At 44.0% G+C, this 17,304-nt stretch overlaps 1 protein-coding gene across 1 annotated transcript in view; it reads left to right on the top strand.

The window, feature by feature from the left end:
• Positions 1-17,304, top strand: part of LOC149440417 (serine/threonine-protein phosphatase 4 regulatory subunit 1-like) — a 57,928-nt gene that overhangs the window by 23,574 nt on the left and 17,050 nt on the right. The window contains exons 6-14 of the mRNA XM_089658631.1: positions 1,307-1,453; positions 3,763-3,870; positions 4,927-4,992; positions 6,659-6,817; positions 7,045-7,181; positions 10,122-10,474; positions 11,313-11,479; positions 14,338-14,430; positions 16,544-16,729. Of these exons, the coding sequence (XP_089514757.1) occupies positions 1,307-1,453; positions 3,763-3,870; positions 4,927-4,992; positions 6,659-6,817; positions 7,045-7,181; positions 10,122-10,474; positions 11,313-11,479; positions 14,338-14,430; positions 16,544-16,729 (1,416 nt within the window). The remainder of the gene's footprint in view (positions 1-1,306; positions 1,454-3,762; positions 3,871-4,926; positions 4,993-6,658; positions 6,818-7,044; positions 7,182-10,121; positions 10,475-11,312; positions 11,480-14,337; positions 14,431-16,543; positions 16,730-17,304) is intronic.

Raw genomic sequence — 17,304 nt, 5'->3', positions numbered from 1 at the left:
TAGATGTTCATTTTCTTTTTTAGGCTTTCTTTTCTTTCTTTTCATTTGGTGATCCTCCCAGCAAGTCTTTTGTTTTTCCACAGAACAAGCTCTCCTGCAATTGTAGCAGTTAGAATATTGAGAAAAACCATTTACCACTGACATGGGTGCTTACAATGATTAGATTTTATTTATGTAAAACTTTTATCCCAAAAGGGAAAAATAACTGAATTTAACGTGTGATCTGCAGTTTGGCTTCAATTTGTCAGTGTAAATAAATCTGCTAGTACATCTAACATCCCTACCCTGCCAGACTGACAATGCTGCTGTCCAAAGGTGCCCCCTGTGCTCCTTCATCCAGAGTGGAGGCACTTTAATACAGAAGGTGTGTTACTGGCCAGATCACCAGGTGAGGACAAAGGGGAAAAGCCTAAGAAAATAAAACTAATGCAGCCACCACATCTGAGGATTGCTAAGTGGCTTTATATAAAATTTTTGGTTGTGGGTTTTATATTGCTTTAATTGCACTTTGTAACGGAACCGGTACCCGACCGGACCGCACTTGGGTATATTCCGTTATCCTGCAGCTTACCCTGTCCGAACACCATCCACGGACCACACCCTTGAAATCCCTCAGGAAACAGACAGCACCCAGCTCTTCTTAATACACAAAGCCAACTCTTTTATTTTAACACAAAACACAGGATATATACAGGGGGCGGGGAAACACAACCAGGAACAGGAAATACATCATCACCCCTCCCCACCCCACCAAGACACAGAACAATGGGATGAAGTACATGGCAATGGACATTGGCCAACCCCCACACTAGTACACAAACAGTACATCCCATAATAGTTGGCTGGACAGGAAGACACAGCACAATGGGGGGTAGCACATGGCAAACAGACAATGGACAGCCATGTGGCCAAGAACAAAGGAACACACACTATACACAAGACTCAGACATTCACATACACACCCTGTACCCCTTAACAGGCACAGGGTGCCTTAAACATAATGGGAATTTGGGAAGATGATACAGAGGTCCCCCCACCCCCAAAAGTCACTCCCGTCACACACTTTATTTCCCCATTAGGGAGATTTTACTATCACTTCCTCTCCCATAGACACAAATGGAAGGGAGGATGATTCCTCCTTCCACTTTGATGGATGCTCCCATTTGTACATTTTCCTTTTCTGGTGACAACTCTTAAAATTTTAGATTTTCCCCCCTTACAAGATCACATGCGGCAGTAAAAAACCTTTTTTGCACTTTAAGAGCTGAAACTGCAAATAGCTGAAACTTCTTTCTGTGGTCCTTAGGTGAGGAAGGCAAGCCAGGAGGCTCTGCTGATCCTGCTGGAGCAAGACCTGATCGACCAGAGTGACCTCGAGAACAAAGTGTGCCCAATACTGCTGGATCTGTCCGCTCCCGAGAATGACGACGAATTCAAAGTGGAAGCTGTGAATGTAAGTGAAAGGGGTAGGCGTGAGTCGGCGTTCTCCTGAGCGTGCTTGCACAAGCACATTCATACTGCATACTTTTGACGCCGTGTAGGAGTTTCATTCTTTACTGCTGCGGGTCACAAAACCCTACGTGACTCATAGACAGCTGAATGCAGTAACCAACAAAGCACACAGCAGTAATGGTGTGCAAAGTGTGCTAAACCATAGCAATCCCGTAGATGAGTAGTTCCAGTGCATGACCAATTTCATTTCCTCTGCACTTTATTCTTGTAAAAATAGCTGCTGATCACTGCCGTGTTCCCAAGTGTGGCTCACCGGTTGAACCCCAGCCCGCAGAAGGGAACACAGGCATCAGTCCACACAGGCATCAGTCCGACACACAGAAAAGTGTCGGATGCTGAAGATTCTGCATCCAGTGTACCTCTGCAATATTTATTTATTTCAGGTACTTGTATAGCACCGTCAATTTACGCAGCGCTTTACATATATATTGTACATTCACATCAGTCCCTAACCCTCAAGGGGCGTACAATCTAAGGTCCCTAACTTACATTCATACATACACATACTAGGGACAATATAGACAGGAGCCAATTAACCTACCAGCATGTCTTTGGAGTGTGGAAGGAAACCGGAGTACCCGGAGGAAACCCACGCAGGCACAGGGAGAAAATGCAAACTCCAGGCAGGAGGTGCCGTGGCTGGGATTCGAACCAACGACCCTAGTACTGCCAGGCGGAAGTGCTAACCACTTAGCCACTGTGCTGCAATAGACCAAAGATTGGAATTAAATGGGAAATAGAAGAACGTTTGGAATAATAACATAAATGGAAAGCTACGTTTAGTAGCCATGGTGTGGCCATGTAAGAGTTGCTCTTTAATATTTGTAAGTGTAAATGCAGCTGTCAGGCTCCATGCACACGGGGAGCTTTAATAACGCCGGCAGTATTAGCTGTGTAAAGTTGCGTTTAAAAATGGGAGTTTTTCAGCAGTTTTTAGCGGTTTTGTATTGGTGTTTTAGCCCCATTCACAGAGAAGGAATGGACATGAGATAAAATCTCTCATACAGACAGAATGGCCATGTGACTTTATAAAGAGGAACGCCTGAAAAACACATCAATCACGTTTTTACGCGGTAGCAGTAAAAAAAAACAATTTGTTGCTCAAAAAAATGCCAGTTTGCTGCTTTTTTCCCAACGTTTTTACAGCTAAATAACTCCTCTAGAAACCCACTAGTTCTGGTTTTTTTTTTACAGCCAAAAAAGCTGATTAAAGCAGAATCCATCCAAAAGGGGAAGTTCCGCTTTAAGCCTTTGTCTCCCACTCCCCATTAAGGATTGGCACCTTTGGGGAGCAGGGGGGGGAGCGGGGTACCTGAATTTGACAGATACTCACTCCCATTTCTGCTACGATCGCCTAGGTAATAGGAAGCGGAAGTTGTCCTCCCCCCTCCCTCCCCATAGTCTTGTGGGACATGTGACAGGTCCCATTGTCTTGTGGGACATGTGACAGGTCCCAGAAGACTATGGGGCCATTCACAAAGTGAAGCGCTTCTCGCACATGCGCAGTGGGCACCCAGCTGTGAAGCTGCAAGCTGTCACAGCCGGGAGCCCACACTGAAGGTGCCAGGGAGAGAGGACGGCCGGTGAAACCATCGGTGATGAGGACACCACTGAACCAAGGGACAGGTAAGTGTCTGTATTTTAAAAGTCAGCAGCTACAGTTTTTTGTAGCTGCTGACTTTTATTTATTTTTTTTCAGGTGGAACTTTAAAGACTATGTGTGCATGGAGCCATAGGATAACATGCTGGGGAGTTTACTGGCTGTAGAAAAAAAGCACTAAAAGCCAGAAGCAGCAGCTGGAAAAACGTTCCAGTGTGCATGAGGACTAATGCTCATTTCAGTATGACCATTGACCAGTCCTGTTTATCGCATTTAGCGCAGATAACGTATATTTTTGGGACACAGGCTGTAAAGCTAAAGAGGTTAGCCCCAACCCGTGTTTTTTTTTTTTTTTTTTAGTTGACATAACACGTAAAGCCCATGTAAACAGTAGCTGCCTCACATGTTAGAGAAAGGGCTCCAATGTAAGCTGATCATCTAGCCCAGTTTAGCCCTTTATGTGGGTCTGGGAAAAGGAAGCAGGGTCTTAATAGTAATAAGGTTCTAGATCTAATTATGATGTCATTCTGCAACATTATCGCCACGCTTTTCTTTACAGATAAAAAGACTCAAATAAGCCAAAAATGTATCACTTATTCTATGTTGACTAGATTGGCCTGTGGAATAAACCTTTTCTCTCTTCCTCCCAGATTATTTGTAAGATGATCTCCATGCTCGGTAGGCAAACTGCGGAACAGATGTTACTGCCGCGATTCTGTGACCTCTGCAGCGACAGCAAGCTCTTCCAAGTCCGCAAGGTATGACAAAAAAGGGGGCATGATGTTTAAAGCCTTTTTTTTTACGGGGTGGTCTCCGTTTTGATCAGCAAGGGATCTGTCTGCTGATCTGAGCAGAGCGGGCGGATGACAGGTCAGTGTCCACTCAGTTTCTGCGGAGCAGACACTGACAAAACCAGCTCCACTCTATGGGCAGCCAGAAGTAAGTGGATGCCACTGTCTGTTTACACCCAACTACCCTCTGACTTGATCTGCCTAGATAGAAGGGGACAGATCTCCTTTTGAATTTTTTTTTGCAGACTGGATCAGACCAGAGGTAGGCAGGTGTAAACAGACACAAGTCTGTTTATGCCTGCTGGTCCATAGGGGTGAATAGACCATCCGATCAGGTCGGCCTGAAAAACTGATAGGCGGTCCTTATCAGATCTTTCGTAGGAAAGGGGCCTAATGTCCAAAAATCGGACCTAAGAATAATCGGCTGATTTTTGCTTTGTTAGTGGCCAATGGCACCGGCCAATTTTTGTGGTTCCTCCCCTTTTCGGTGATCGGGCATGTTGGAAAATTGTAAAAAACTACTGATTTTCGACTCAGAGATGGTCAAATCGTACGATCGTTTTTCCGAAAAGAATATGCGCATGAGCCGTGACCTGGAAGGAACAGAAGTTTCACCTGTTATATGGGGTGAACGTATTGATTTGGTTGGCCAATTTTCGAAATCATTGATGGCACCATCGGATTACTGAGCGAACGTCGTTTTCGATTTTTGGTCGAACAATTATTCGGAATTTGACCCATGTATGGCCTGCATTAGGGTATGGGATGTGATTTCTGTGCATCAATATTGTGTTTGAACCCGGTTTATGTTTGTCAAAATGTGGACAAAATTCAGCTGCTGATGTTTGTAGGATTGATTCAATCATGTGTGTGTTGTTAACTTCTGTGTAGGAAGCCCTCCCTCTCTAATAAAAAGAAATAACTAAATTTTGCATTTTTATGGCATGATGTGACTGTCAGAATTTCAATGGTTAAGACTGATCTGTGGGGATGACCTTTAAAAATGTTGTATATCCTTTTCAGGTTTGCGCAGCAAACTTTGGTGACGTGTGCAATGCAGTTGGCCAAGAAGCTACCGAGAAATTTTTGGTAAGATTAGTTCTGGATCCCAGGTCGTGTTTTTTTGTCTTGGCTATAAAACATAAATGCCTTTCCTTGTGCATGATAACATATTGTATGAGTGGCTCCTTACCTCTTAAAGACTTCCCTTTTGACCATGTTTTGTGTTATACACATATTTAGGGTGTAACATAAACCCTGGTTCACACCGATGCGACTTGTCATGCGATTTTACAGTTTCAAATCGCATGACAAGTTGCACCCTATTGTTTCCAATGGAACCGTTCAAATCGGTGCGACTCCCGAAAGTACCTGCACTAGTTTTTGTGATTTCAGGTGCGACTTGCAGATTCCCCATCACCCCTCACTTACCAGAAATGTGGAGTCATTCTTCATGGAACATTCTCCATTCACACTTACTGGCATCTGTGAATGGGAAGACTGTGGCAAAAGAACTCACAGAGTGTGGGCGCACAGGCGCAACTGCAGTGACATATCCGCAATTGTAGTCCATTTCTATCAATAACCCCTGATAGGGTAAAGCACAATAGACGGGTGGTCCTAGGGTTGGGCCTACCATTGCCATGTCTGTGAATGGTGTCTACAATAAACGTGGACACTTGTGACCTATCCAGTGTGTGCCAGCCTTTTCTTTCACTTCCAGTTAAAGCGGATGGTTCCGTCATCTTCCTGCACCTAGAGTTTGAGTGGCGCTGAGAAGCAGTAGCTTGAAGCGGAGAGTCCTTTTAATCTGATGTTATTCTAAGTTGTAGTCCATTATTTACTTCTTATAGCCCCAAAACAGTAGGTCTGTAACTCCATATGGACCTGAGGCTGAGGAGTGAACAGTGCAGGAGCCTGTGCAATGCATCCGTAACACACTAATCATAGTTGCGGTGGTCTGCAGGCTTCAATGCAAAAATTTAATAAATGCATATTTATTAACGTGAGTGAATTTATACAATTTTAGCAAAAGGTAGTTTATTGCAAATAGAAAAACCTCAGCGCCCAGGACCAATTTACTATCACACTCTTTAAGTGAAATGCCACTGTGCACAGGTATAAAAACCAAAATAATTTTTCAAATATAAAACAGCGCAAAACACAAACTGCCTCACACCAATCAATATAAGTGAGCAATAATAAATAACTTATTCACTAAATAATATTATTGATAAATTTTATCAATAATATTATTTAGTGAATAGGTTATTTATTATTGCTCACATATTGATTGGTGTGAGGCAGTTTGTGTTTTGCGCTGTTTTATATTTGAAAAAAGGTAGTTTATGCCTTTGCTGAATCTACCATTTTGTGAGTTCTTACGAGGAGTTAAACAAAATAGGATAATATAATAGATTTTATTTCGCATCAGTAGCAGAAAATTAATATTACTTAAAATGTACACTTATTTCCTTTACAGTGCATCTCATTCTTTTTTAGTCTAGCATTTCAAATTTTTACATCACCAATTGACCCGAATCATGCTACATTTTTTTGCTTTAAAATTTGTTTTACTTCTTTCTTCTTGTATATTTTTCATTTGCAATGTCCCCTGTTTTTATTTTGTGGAAATGATCTCTGTGGAGGACTTTTTTCTTTTGTACTGCTCATTTAATAAACAATTTGAAATATAAAATTTGTTTTCCAAATGTCATTAGAAAGCTGTTCTAAGTGTTGATGTTTGTTTCTGCAGATCCCCAAGTTTCTGGAGTTGTGTTCTGACAGTGCCTGGGGGATGCGCAAAGTGTGTGCCGAGTGTTTCATGGCCGTGTCTTACACAACGTCAAGTGAGGTGCGACGGACCAAGCTTTCCCCTCTTTTCATAAACCTTATCAGTGACCCCTGCCGATGGGTAAGTTTCCCCATTCCTCGCTGTAGCATTTCTTATCTTTGTTCAGGTTACATAAACATAGCTTCCTAATACCGCCTTTATATACCTTCACCACATTGAAAGAGGGGCTGTTGGCTTTTGGTCTTGTGACAGTTCCTGTTTTAGCTTCCATTATCAGTAGAGTACTGAGTAATTTCTCTATGTTCTCCTGGCACAGACATTAACAGATGATATGATCTGCATTACAGGTACGACAGACTGCCTTCCAGTCTCTGGGTCCTTTTATCTCCACCTTCGCCAACCCATCCACAGCAGGATTATACGTGAAGGAGGATGGGACACTAAGCATCCGGCCTCCTGCAGAGGACACTCAGGACAGCTCTAGGTATGACCTGTCACCAAGGCAAGTGGCAGTCACCCTAGTGCAGTTATACATGAGAGGTTATACAGCTGAAGTTCACTGACCCTGTAGTGGATTTTTAATTCTATATGCTGATGCCACTAACTGGCAGGCAGCCAAGGAGAAACAGTAGCCATTATATAGCTAGCTGGTACTTGTAATGGTCAAGTGTGTGTAAAGCCCCTTTTCCTCTAAAGTGTATCTAAAACGTACATTTTACCGTTTTTATTCTAACCGGTTCTAATCTGAAAAGACTCAAATCAAGTCTTAAGGTCCCCCTGGCTCAACAAAAGTCAACTGAAAACGAGGCTTAGCCGGTTGCAGTCTCTCTTTGTAAGTGTCATACTCAGGCATCCGTGGGTGTTGTGGCTGCCTGGATTCAATAGACAGCAGTGGAGATTCCTCTTTCCAAGCTGCTAGTGTGTATGGTGGTGTTAGTTGATTTTATCTTGTTTAGCCTGCAGGCTGAACATGAGAAATTCGAACTGTCAATCAAGTCTAAATCCACTCAAACAAGGAATCCTATAATAGAAGAGGCAATATTTCTGCTGACCTATATTTTGATGACCTACTGCTGAAGGTATTCAACACTTCGGGTGGGTCATCAAATACCTGCTCCCCCGCACAGCATATGTCATGGTAGGAGGTATTCTACGCATCCAGAAGTGTAAAATATTTGCAGCATTTGGAAAGCAAGAGTATACGTGGCTTTTCAACACACAGCACTGGAAATATAAGTGTACTGCCTCTTCTATAACAGACTTCCTCATTTGTAGAAGTGACCGTGGTGACAGGGTCACTTTAAAGCCCAACTCCAGCCAAAAAAAATTTATGTTTGTTTTTTGACAGAGAAAATAAATGTAGAAAACACTGCTAAGGTAATTTAAAGTAACCCTGTGTAGGTGTCATAGGCTGAGACCCGGGTAATACCGACAATAACCAAAAAGGCTGGTTTGTTCTGAGAATGGTTTGGTTTATATATAGTGGCACCTGCCTGTGACATGCAATACTGCAACGTGCATTGTATCAGAGCCTTTTATTGTGCAGGGATTGTCTTCAGTACAAGGAACATAGGACATTTGTGACCCTGTTACTTCTGAAGGGGCTGGCTTCTATGCTTTCTGAGTCACTGACCTAGGCATCACAACCCTGATAGACTTTTATTTCAGCCAGTGGCTCTGAGAGTACCAAAATCAAAGAGAGCCAGCGAGCAAGCATTTTCAGGAAAGACAGGGTAGTTGCAGGCTCCATCATTCTATAATTACAGTTCACCAAAAACTGACTTTTTGACATTTGGTAGATGTTAGAGAGTTAAACCAACTCACGTTCTCTGTATTTCTTGAAAAATGTGTTGGTAAGATATATATACAATGATATGTCAAGTCTACATCCCAGGTTCCTAATCTCTCTACCAGGGGCGGACTGACAACTCATGGGGCCCCTATGTCCTTGCCCACACTCAAAAAAAGCCTATAAAAAGGTACCAGGGGCATCTCATGGGGCCCCCTACTGACCCAGGGCACTCGGGCAGTGCCCGACTGTTCCAGTGGTCAGTCCGCCCCTGCTCTCTACTTGATTTTATTTAATAGGGAATGTAACCAGAGAAACACACAAAGCAAGGTGGGGACATCCAATACTCACAAGTCGACAGGCGCAGAGTCAGGAACTATGACAGGAGATCTCACTATTAGAATATTAAGGGGCATGAGGAAGGGACATAAGGGAATCCAGGGGCTAACTCCAACCACTTTTATTATTAAAATATAATGTATGGGTAGGTTGACCCTTTTAGGTTCACTTTCAAGGGAGTTGTAAGGGTGAACATTTAGAGATCATGCTCTGTATGACCTGCATGTGAAGAAATAGTTAAACTTGACACTCGACGCTCAGAAATGGACACTGTTGGTAAGATCCCATAGACCTTTCACAACCAGGACTGGAAAGAAATGACAATGCAGCCCTCCTCAGACCAGGGAAACCCAACACTACACAAAAACATAAAAACAAAGAGGGCGCAAACGCCTGGTGCGTTACCTCAAAACAATTTATTAAGAAATAGGAGGCAGAGGTTCTACTCACAAACCAAGTGAGCTATTGGCATGTGATTGCATAAGCACACAATGTGGACTGCTATCCAATTGGAGACAAGATGGTGTTGACGGCTGACGCTTTTCGGGGACCCTGCCCTCTTGCTCAGATCAAAGGCAGAACTCAAACTCCTTAAATAACATATGTGGATCCCACAACCCACCTACCATCAGGGGGGTGGGGAGAGGAGGGATGGAGTATATATATATATATATATATATATATCTCTTTCCACATCATCAAAGGGGCTTATATATTGAGGTACTCATCTACCCCTCCGTTTCTGGCCAATGACTGCTTACCATCAATGTGTGGGGCCAGTCAGTGACGATCTTTAAGGGCATCTAATGGAGTGGATTATGAGCTACTGGCTCATGAAGATGAGCGTTTACATGGGATAGTAATAATGGGAAACAGTGGCCACTACCAATTATTATTTGGGGTACACTGTCAAGATTAACTGAACTGTGTGCTTCCTATTCGTGGAATGCACGCTGGCCATGCTTCCTGGTGCTGGAGCGCAAACTAGGGAAATGTCTGCAGGTTTCTTTTTTTCTTTTTTTTTTTGTGTGTGTGTATATATATATATATATATATATATATATAAAATATATAACCACTAGAGTGAAAACATATACATTGCTACCATGAAATATGGAAAAGCAACCACAAATAAATGTATTTATCAAACAGTTGCTTACTTTCTAGTAAACAATAAAGTATTACTCTGAAAATATATTTTCCCTAGGCTATGCTGAACTCGTAATTTGATGACAGTTGTGGCTTATGTAAAATGCCTGGTGTAATGTATGTCATTTGTTGTGTACATATTCATAGCCCTGCAAAGTGTGCGGACATAGCACCCAGCCAGACCAACAGCAGCAAGGACCCACAGGCATCTCCCATGGACAATATCACAGGCATCTCCACTCTAGAGGATGATGGGAACCCCAGCAGGAGACCCCAAGGCAGCAGTGTCTCCGGAGAGGGGCGCCAACCCGATGCCTTTAACTCTTTCCTGTTCTGGAGGAGCCCACTGCCTGACATCAGTGAGGAACTGGAGCTGCTTCCTGTAGAATCTCCAATGGAACCAGATCTCAGCGCTGTTCCTAAATCGTGTCTGGCCAGCAGGGACATAGAGAAAGTGCTGCAGAGTTTACAGGGACACCTGGATGATCCTGATGTACAAGGTAAACTGCATTGTAATTTTGGACCAGGGATACTGTGTGAATGGCAAAAGGTGAGTTTTTATTATATTACCCTTCAGGGGATTGAAGGGCAAGTCTGTAGAATATGGACATTTCAGTAATGAGTGAATGCAGTCGTACTGAATGACCCAAAGGCTTCTTTTGTCTGTTGGTCATTCTAGTGGAAAAACCTCCACCCTGGAGTTCCCAGCTCCTCCTACACTATGGAGTCTTCCTCCTCCTTTAATACTTGTCAGCTAAGCAAGTTCTCATTGCAGTGGCTGGGACAAGGGGGTAGAGCTGGGAACTCTGATTCACCAATATATGATTGATATAAGGAACAGACATGAATGGCACAGATGAATCCAAGGAGTCAAATTGGACAAGCCAGCATCTGTGTATTCAAGCAGACTAGTGCTTGAAAGTTTGCCTTGCCTGATTTGAAAATCAATTTCCATCTCTGTATTCACTACGAGTTTATCAGTCTGTTTGCATCCACACATAACTGACATTTCAGTTGAACTGCCACCTAGAAAGTTGAAAGAAACATGTTGGCAGCTATAATAACAGGCTGTCTTGATTTGTGGTTGGAAGAAGATCACCTCGCAACTTCCCACTACAGCCATCGCATGGCTTGAATGGCTGCAGCCACTACTGTCCCCTCCTTGGGCTGATTTTTGATAGGAATTGAACAGGGGTGATGAACAGCCCCGAAAGTGTTCCCCAAAACTATGTAACCTGATAGTTAGGGCTAGACTTATCCTTTTATGCTATACTTTCACAAGCAGGTTTAGTTTGTTTTAGTTGATAATGGTGATTTACTCTCTATGTTGTACCCCAGCCCAGGTTGAGGTTCTGTCTGCAGCTCTGCGGGCGGCTGAGCTGGATTCTTCACCTCAAGAAGAGGACAAACAGCCAATTGAGGAGCCGGAACCTACAACCTGCACTGCATGCCCAAATACAGAGGAAGAGGCTCATTCAGAGCAGACAGCCCCCTCTGAAGACCCAGTGAGTGTCGCCTGTCAGCAGACTTTTCCTGTGTGTGAATGTTGTCTGCTAGCAGACTGTTCCTGTGTATGTGTGTCTTTGTTCGTCCATGGTGTGTTCTGTGTGTCTTTGTTCGTCCATGGTGTGTTCTGTGTGTCTTTGTTCGTCCATGGTGTGTTCTGTGTGTCTTTGTTCGTCCATGGTGTGTTCTGTGTGTGTTTGTTCGTCCATGGTGTGTTCTGTGTGTCTTTGTTCGTCCATGGTGTGTTCTGTGTGTCTTTGTTCGTCCATGGTGTGTTCTGTGTGTCTTTGTTCGTCCATGGTGTGTTCTGTGTGTCTTTGTTCGTCCATGGTGTGTTCTGTGTGTCTTTGTTTGTCCATGGTGTGTTCTGTGTGTCTTTGTTCGTCCATGGTGTGTTCTGTGTGTCTTTGTTCGTCCATGGTGTGTTCTGTGTGTCTTTGTTCGTCCATGGTGTGTTCTGTGTGTCTTTGTTCGTCCATGGTGTGTTCTGTGTGTCTTTGTTCGTCCATGGTGTGTTCTGTGTGTCTTTGTTCGTCCATGGTGTGTTCTGTGTGTCTTTGTTCGTCCATGGTGTGTTCTGTGTGTCTTTGTTCGTCCATGGTGTGTTCTGTGTGTCTTTGTTCGTCCATGGTGTGTTCTGTGTGTCTTTGTTTGTCCATGGTGTGTTCTGTGTGTCTTTGTTCGTCCATGGTGTGTTCTGTGTGTCTTTGTTCGTCCATGGTGTGTTCTGTGTGTCTTTGTTCGTCCATGGTGTGTTCTGTGTGTCTTTGTTCGTCCATGGTGTGTTCTGTGTGTCTTTGTTCGTCCATGGTGTGTTCTGTGTGTCTTTGTTCGTCCATGGTGTGTTCTGTGTGTCTTTGTTCATCCATGGTGTGTTCTGTGTGTGTTGTACAGTGTTCAGAAAAGAGGGCCTTATTCACTTTATTGCCAGTCAAGCCCTGATGAAAGGAGCACTAGGACCCCCGAAATGCTCTGGGTACTTCTCAAATTATACCCCTGATGTTTAATAGAATAAAGTTGTATCTGGACCTCTTAACAGTGGCTTGGCACTTCAATTTCAACTCTTATTTATGAAAGATTCTGAATAAAGAAGCTCTCTGTGTTGTTTCTTAGACAGGCTATGGAATGTCAAATTCTGTACAGAAAATGACCACCTGCCTGGTAACCTTTAGGCTAGGTTCACATATGTGTGGGTGGTGCTGCTGCGGATCCGCACAAAAATCCGTGCAGCCGCACCACCCACACAGAAGAATGCAGACCCGTGAGCAGGTGCCATTACTTCTAGTGGCACGCCGCCCACACTGGAAATTGCAACCGCACTGGGAACCGAGGTTCCCGCGTGGGCTGCGGTTTCCAAAGAAGTGCAGGGACTTCTTCCCTGCGTGTCCTGGGGCATGGGAGTCCATTCAAATGAATGGGCTCTCGTGTCCGCGCAAATTGCAGCCCGCACCGCCGCAGATATATGAACCAGGGCTTACAGCTTGTGATTGTCACTGATGGGGAAATGGCCAGCATTTTGTGAATAGGGGATGAGCATGTCAGGAGAAGAGGACTGGATTGTCCCAGGGTCTATTACATTCTTCTACTAATATTTCACTGCTGTCTGTGATTTCTTCTTATATCCTGTCCCTGTGACAGTAGGACAGGAAGATACAAACAGTTATAATAACCTGACAAAAGTTTTCATACGCCCAGGGGCAGACTGACCATTGGGGAACTGGGATCAGTAGGGGGCCCCATGAGATGTCCCTGGTACCTTTCATAGGCTTTTTTGGGTGTAGTTTGAGTGTGGGCTAGGACACAGGGGCCCCATGATCCCCTATTGCCCGGGGCCCCATGAGTTGTCAGTCCACCCCTGTCATGTGTGAGTGCTAATGATCGCAGGGGACCTCACACCGAGATCAGCACCTACTGACTGCACACGTCACCCTGGGGGGACTGTATGGGACCTGGATGGACTCAGGACACATGGACCTACTCGGGGACATACTAAAACGAATGGCACAATCGAATGCCCATAGACTTTACCAGGGCAGTGAAATGCCCATAGACTTTTCCAGGGCAGTGAAATGCCCATAGACTTTACCAGGGCAGTGAAATGCCCATAGACTTTACCAGGGCAGTGAAATGCCCATAGACTTTACCAAGGCAGTGAAATGCCCATAGACGTTACCAGGGCAGTGAAATGCCCATAGAGAATAATGGAACAGGAGGGAATGCCCATAGAGAATAATGGAACAGGAGGGAATGCCCATAGAGAATAATGGAGCAGGAGGGAATGCCCATAGAGAATAATGGAACAGAAGGGCATAAAGGAGGGAATGCCCATAGACAATAATGGAACAGGAGGGAATGCCCATAGACCAGTGGTGGACTGACCATTGGGGAACTCGGGCACTGCCCGAGGGCCCAGGGTCAGTAGGGGGCCCCATGAGATGTCCCTGGTACCTTTCATAGGCTTTTTTGGGTGTGGTTTGAGTGTGGGCGAGGACACAGGGGCCCCATGATCCCTTATTGCCCGGGGGCCCCATGAGTTGTCAGTCCACCCCTGCATATGCCACATTTTACTAAATAAAAGGTTGTCTTTGCAGTATGTGTCCATACTGGAGAGTTTTCCCATTACTGCCTTTCTAGACAGGAAATGAGGGTGAATCTCCCCAAAGGAACACGGACTGTAAATAAATCCCTTTAAAAAGCTTTGTGAAAAATGATGGCAGTTATTGCAGTTCAACCCTTAGCATCTTATTCTGCAGTGGGACAGTGAAAAGCAAGTTCTTTTTGGTAGAGCCTCAACACTGACAGTACTTGTTGCACTAAATCTATATCTTTTATTCTTTTCTTGTTTTCTGCATATCAGATTCCAGAAAATGAGACTTCGGTTTCTAATGACTCTGTACAGGAAGAGGAAGATACAATGAACGAGGAAGAGGAGGAGCAGTGTAGAGTACAGGTCAGTGTGTCACCGACACTCCCGTATTGGATGAGAAATATTTCTTTCCTTCACAGTAAGCTACCTGTTTCTGCTCCTTTACTAGAGTAACTGGTAAAGAAGTTCCCTGGGTAAGCGTCATATAACATGAAGGGAGGATAAGTCATTAACAATACGGGCTTTGCGGCCATTTGAAAATCAAGTGTTGTTTAAAGAGAATGTACTCTAAAAGTGACAGGTTTCCTTGTAAGTGCAACTCACTTCCCGCTGATACTCATCTTCCTTCCCCACCCCTCCATTGATCCATTACAGACCTGTAAACCCAGTCCTTGTGGGTTAAAGAGCATATAAGAGGAGATATCGGTGGGTTGGGGGGATGTTATGGAATTAATTACCTTTAGGTCAATGGGCATAGTTTATACTATTGTAATGTAGTGCTGCATTTTTCTACAATGCAAATGCACATAATCGTGTGCGAATGCACGAAATTGGATTAAAAGAGAAGTAGGGATTTTATTTCCCTACTTACAGTTGCCTAGGTGGATGCAGCATCTGTCACCCATCAGCTCTAAGGCTGGCCATACACTGTACAATTTTCTGTCCAATTTCTGCCCAATTTCCTTTAGATTTACCTTCAACTATGTAGTACAAGAGCCCGCCTAATTGGATACAATTGAAAGTTTTGTTAGGTTTGACCTCACATTATATGGTTTTTGGTAAATCTAAACCATAAATCTCAAGAAAATTGTATAATGTATGGCCAGCCTAAGGGTGAGAACCTAGCAACGATATGACCGCTGATTGCGGCGTTCTCTCCACTCTGTGCAGAGAGTGGGACTGTCAGTCACTGCTGTCTGCTCAGCCCCCCCAGTGCTCATTGGAGCACTGGATCATGGAGTGGGAGGGAGAGGCTGGCTCAGGCTCTCAGCGCTTCACTAAGAGGTTGAGCCTGGTGCCGCTCCAGACTCTGGGGTAGTTCCTGACTTTAATGTCGGGATCTTTCCCCAGCCTGGACTGGCTGATGTCAGCCAACAGCGGACCTCATTCCACTGTCAGATGAAAACGGGTCACATGAGTGCAGAACAAAGTGCACTCATGTGATCCACATGAGAAGTACAGCCATAAGAGCTTTGGCTGTACTGCTTTAAATAGACCATTTTCATTCAAGTCAATGGGTATACCTTCCAAAAAGTCCTTTTGCAAAGCACAAGTAGAGACATGTTAAAAATTCCAAGAGACAATGTGTAGACAGTGTCAGAATTTAGGTGACATTTTGAAATGTACATTTGTGATTCCTCTCAGTACTCACCGAAAACTGATGTAGTGAAGTTTACGTAATCCCCAGATGTCATTAACGAGGTCCTGTCACTACATTAAAAAAAATTGCAGGTAAAAGCACAGAAAAATCAAGTACCAAGGAACAGCCCCCTCCTCTTCTGGGAGTGTCTAATTATTTCCTATGCTGGCCCAGCTCCTCCATTCCTTCTCTCACCTTCATACATGACCTTATATGTAGTTGCCAGGGGTGGCCTGCAGGGGAATACTTTTGAATGTCATTTGAGTAATAGCTGAGTCTGCTAGGGCTGCTTACATCACGTCCACGATGGCTGTGCCCAGCAGCAGTCTCAGGAATTTAATATGTCTGTACAAGGGAGGCTTGTACAAGTAAATAATATGCATCAAATATCTGAAATGTACATATAATTTTTGGGGAGAATGTTGTTGACATGAATGGTCTAGTGACAGGCTATCTTCACAAACCCACAGACAGATTTTTCAGCACACACCATAAATCACACCGACCTGAAAAAAGTACTGTTGTTGGTGTCATTTATGCCTTTAAAAATGTAAAGAGAAGCTCTTCTCAAAACTGATAGTTTAGTTTTAGATAGATATTGGTAGGTATATTGTCCTACTGGCTCCCTCTCTCTGGCCTGTGGAGAGATCTCTTCAGATATAAATCGTCTTGAATGACAGCAGTGCACTGGTGACAAGTGATATTTGGATATTATGGCGGTAACACGGTGCTATTTATCCTGTACTGTAGAAGTTATATTGCTCTCTTGTATCCTACTGTCAGTTTTTTGGCTCTCACAAATAAAACATCACTAACATTTGCTCCACATTACTGCAGGATGTTGTACCACAGCCACTGCTCGACCAGTACCTCTCCATGACTGACCCTGTCCGGGCCCAGACAGTGGATACAGAAATCACTAAGCACTGCGCTTACAGCCTGCCAGGAGTGGCCCTGACACTGGGGAGACAAAACTGGCATTTTCTGAAAGACACATACGAAACACTGGCAGCTGATGTCCAGGTATGAATTATGTAGTTTCAATTATTTATTTTTTTTCAGTAAGAGGGAAAAAAATAGGTGAGTGTTGCAAATTGTCACTAACCATTCCCCATGATAGATCCATTCCCCATGATAGATGTTTGCTGAAAGCCCAGATGTCACATGCCTGACTTTATTGGGATATATACAGATTATAGCACAGAGTTTCTCCAAAACATGGCTGGCCTCAAAAGTAAAGCTCCATTCACTGGATTCCCTTGAAAGATAGACAGTCATTGCCCACCTCCTATACCAGCACCGCCCTACCACCCTATAAAATACTATGTCCCTGGCTATCTGTAACTGTGGGATTTTCTAAGGATTTTGAGTCACAGGAAAGTCAAAGCCTTACGGCTCTTCTATATGGAGTGGAGTCCGCTCCAATCAGAAGGGGATCTGTGAGCAGATCCCCTGATGGATCGGAGCCAGAGCAGGAAGGATGTCACATCTGTGTGCAGAGTGGTTACAGGCAGAGGCTATATGGGCAGCCGGGGTATAAAGGAACTCCGCTTTCCATTTTTACATTGGGCTACCTCTGATCTAGACCTTTTCTGTTT

Source organism: Staurois parvus, unplaced genomic scaffold (assembly GCF_062004578.1).
Source record: "Staurois parvus isolate SC_StPar_1 unplaced genomic scaffold, SC_StPar_1.0 ptg001087l, whole genome shotgun sequence".
Lineage (NCBI taxonomy): Eukaryota > Metazoa > Chordata > Amphibia > Anura > Ranidae > Staurois > Staurois parvus.
This window is presented reverse-complemented; position numbering and strand designations above follow the sequence as displayed.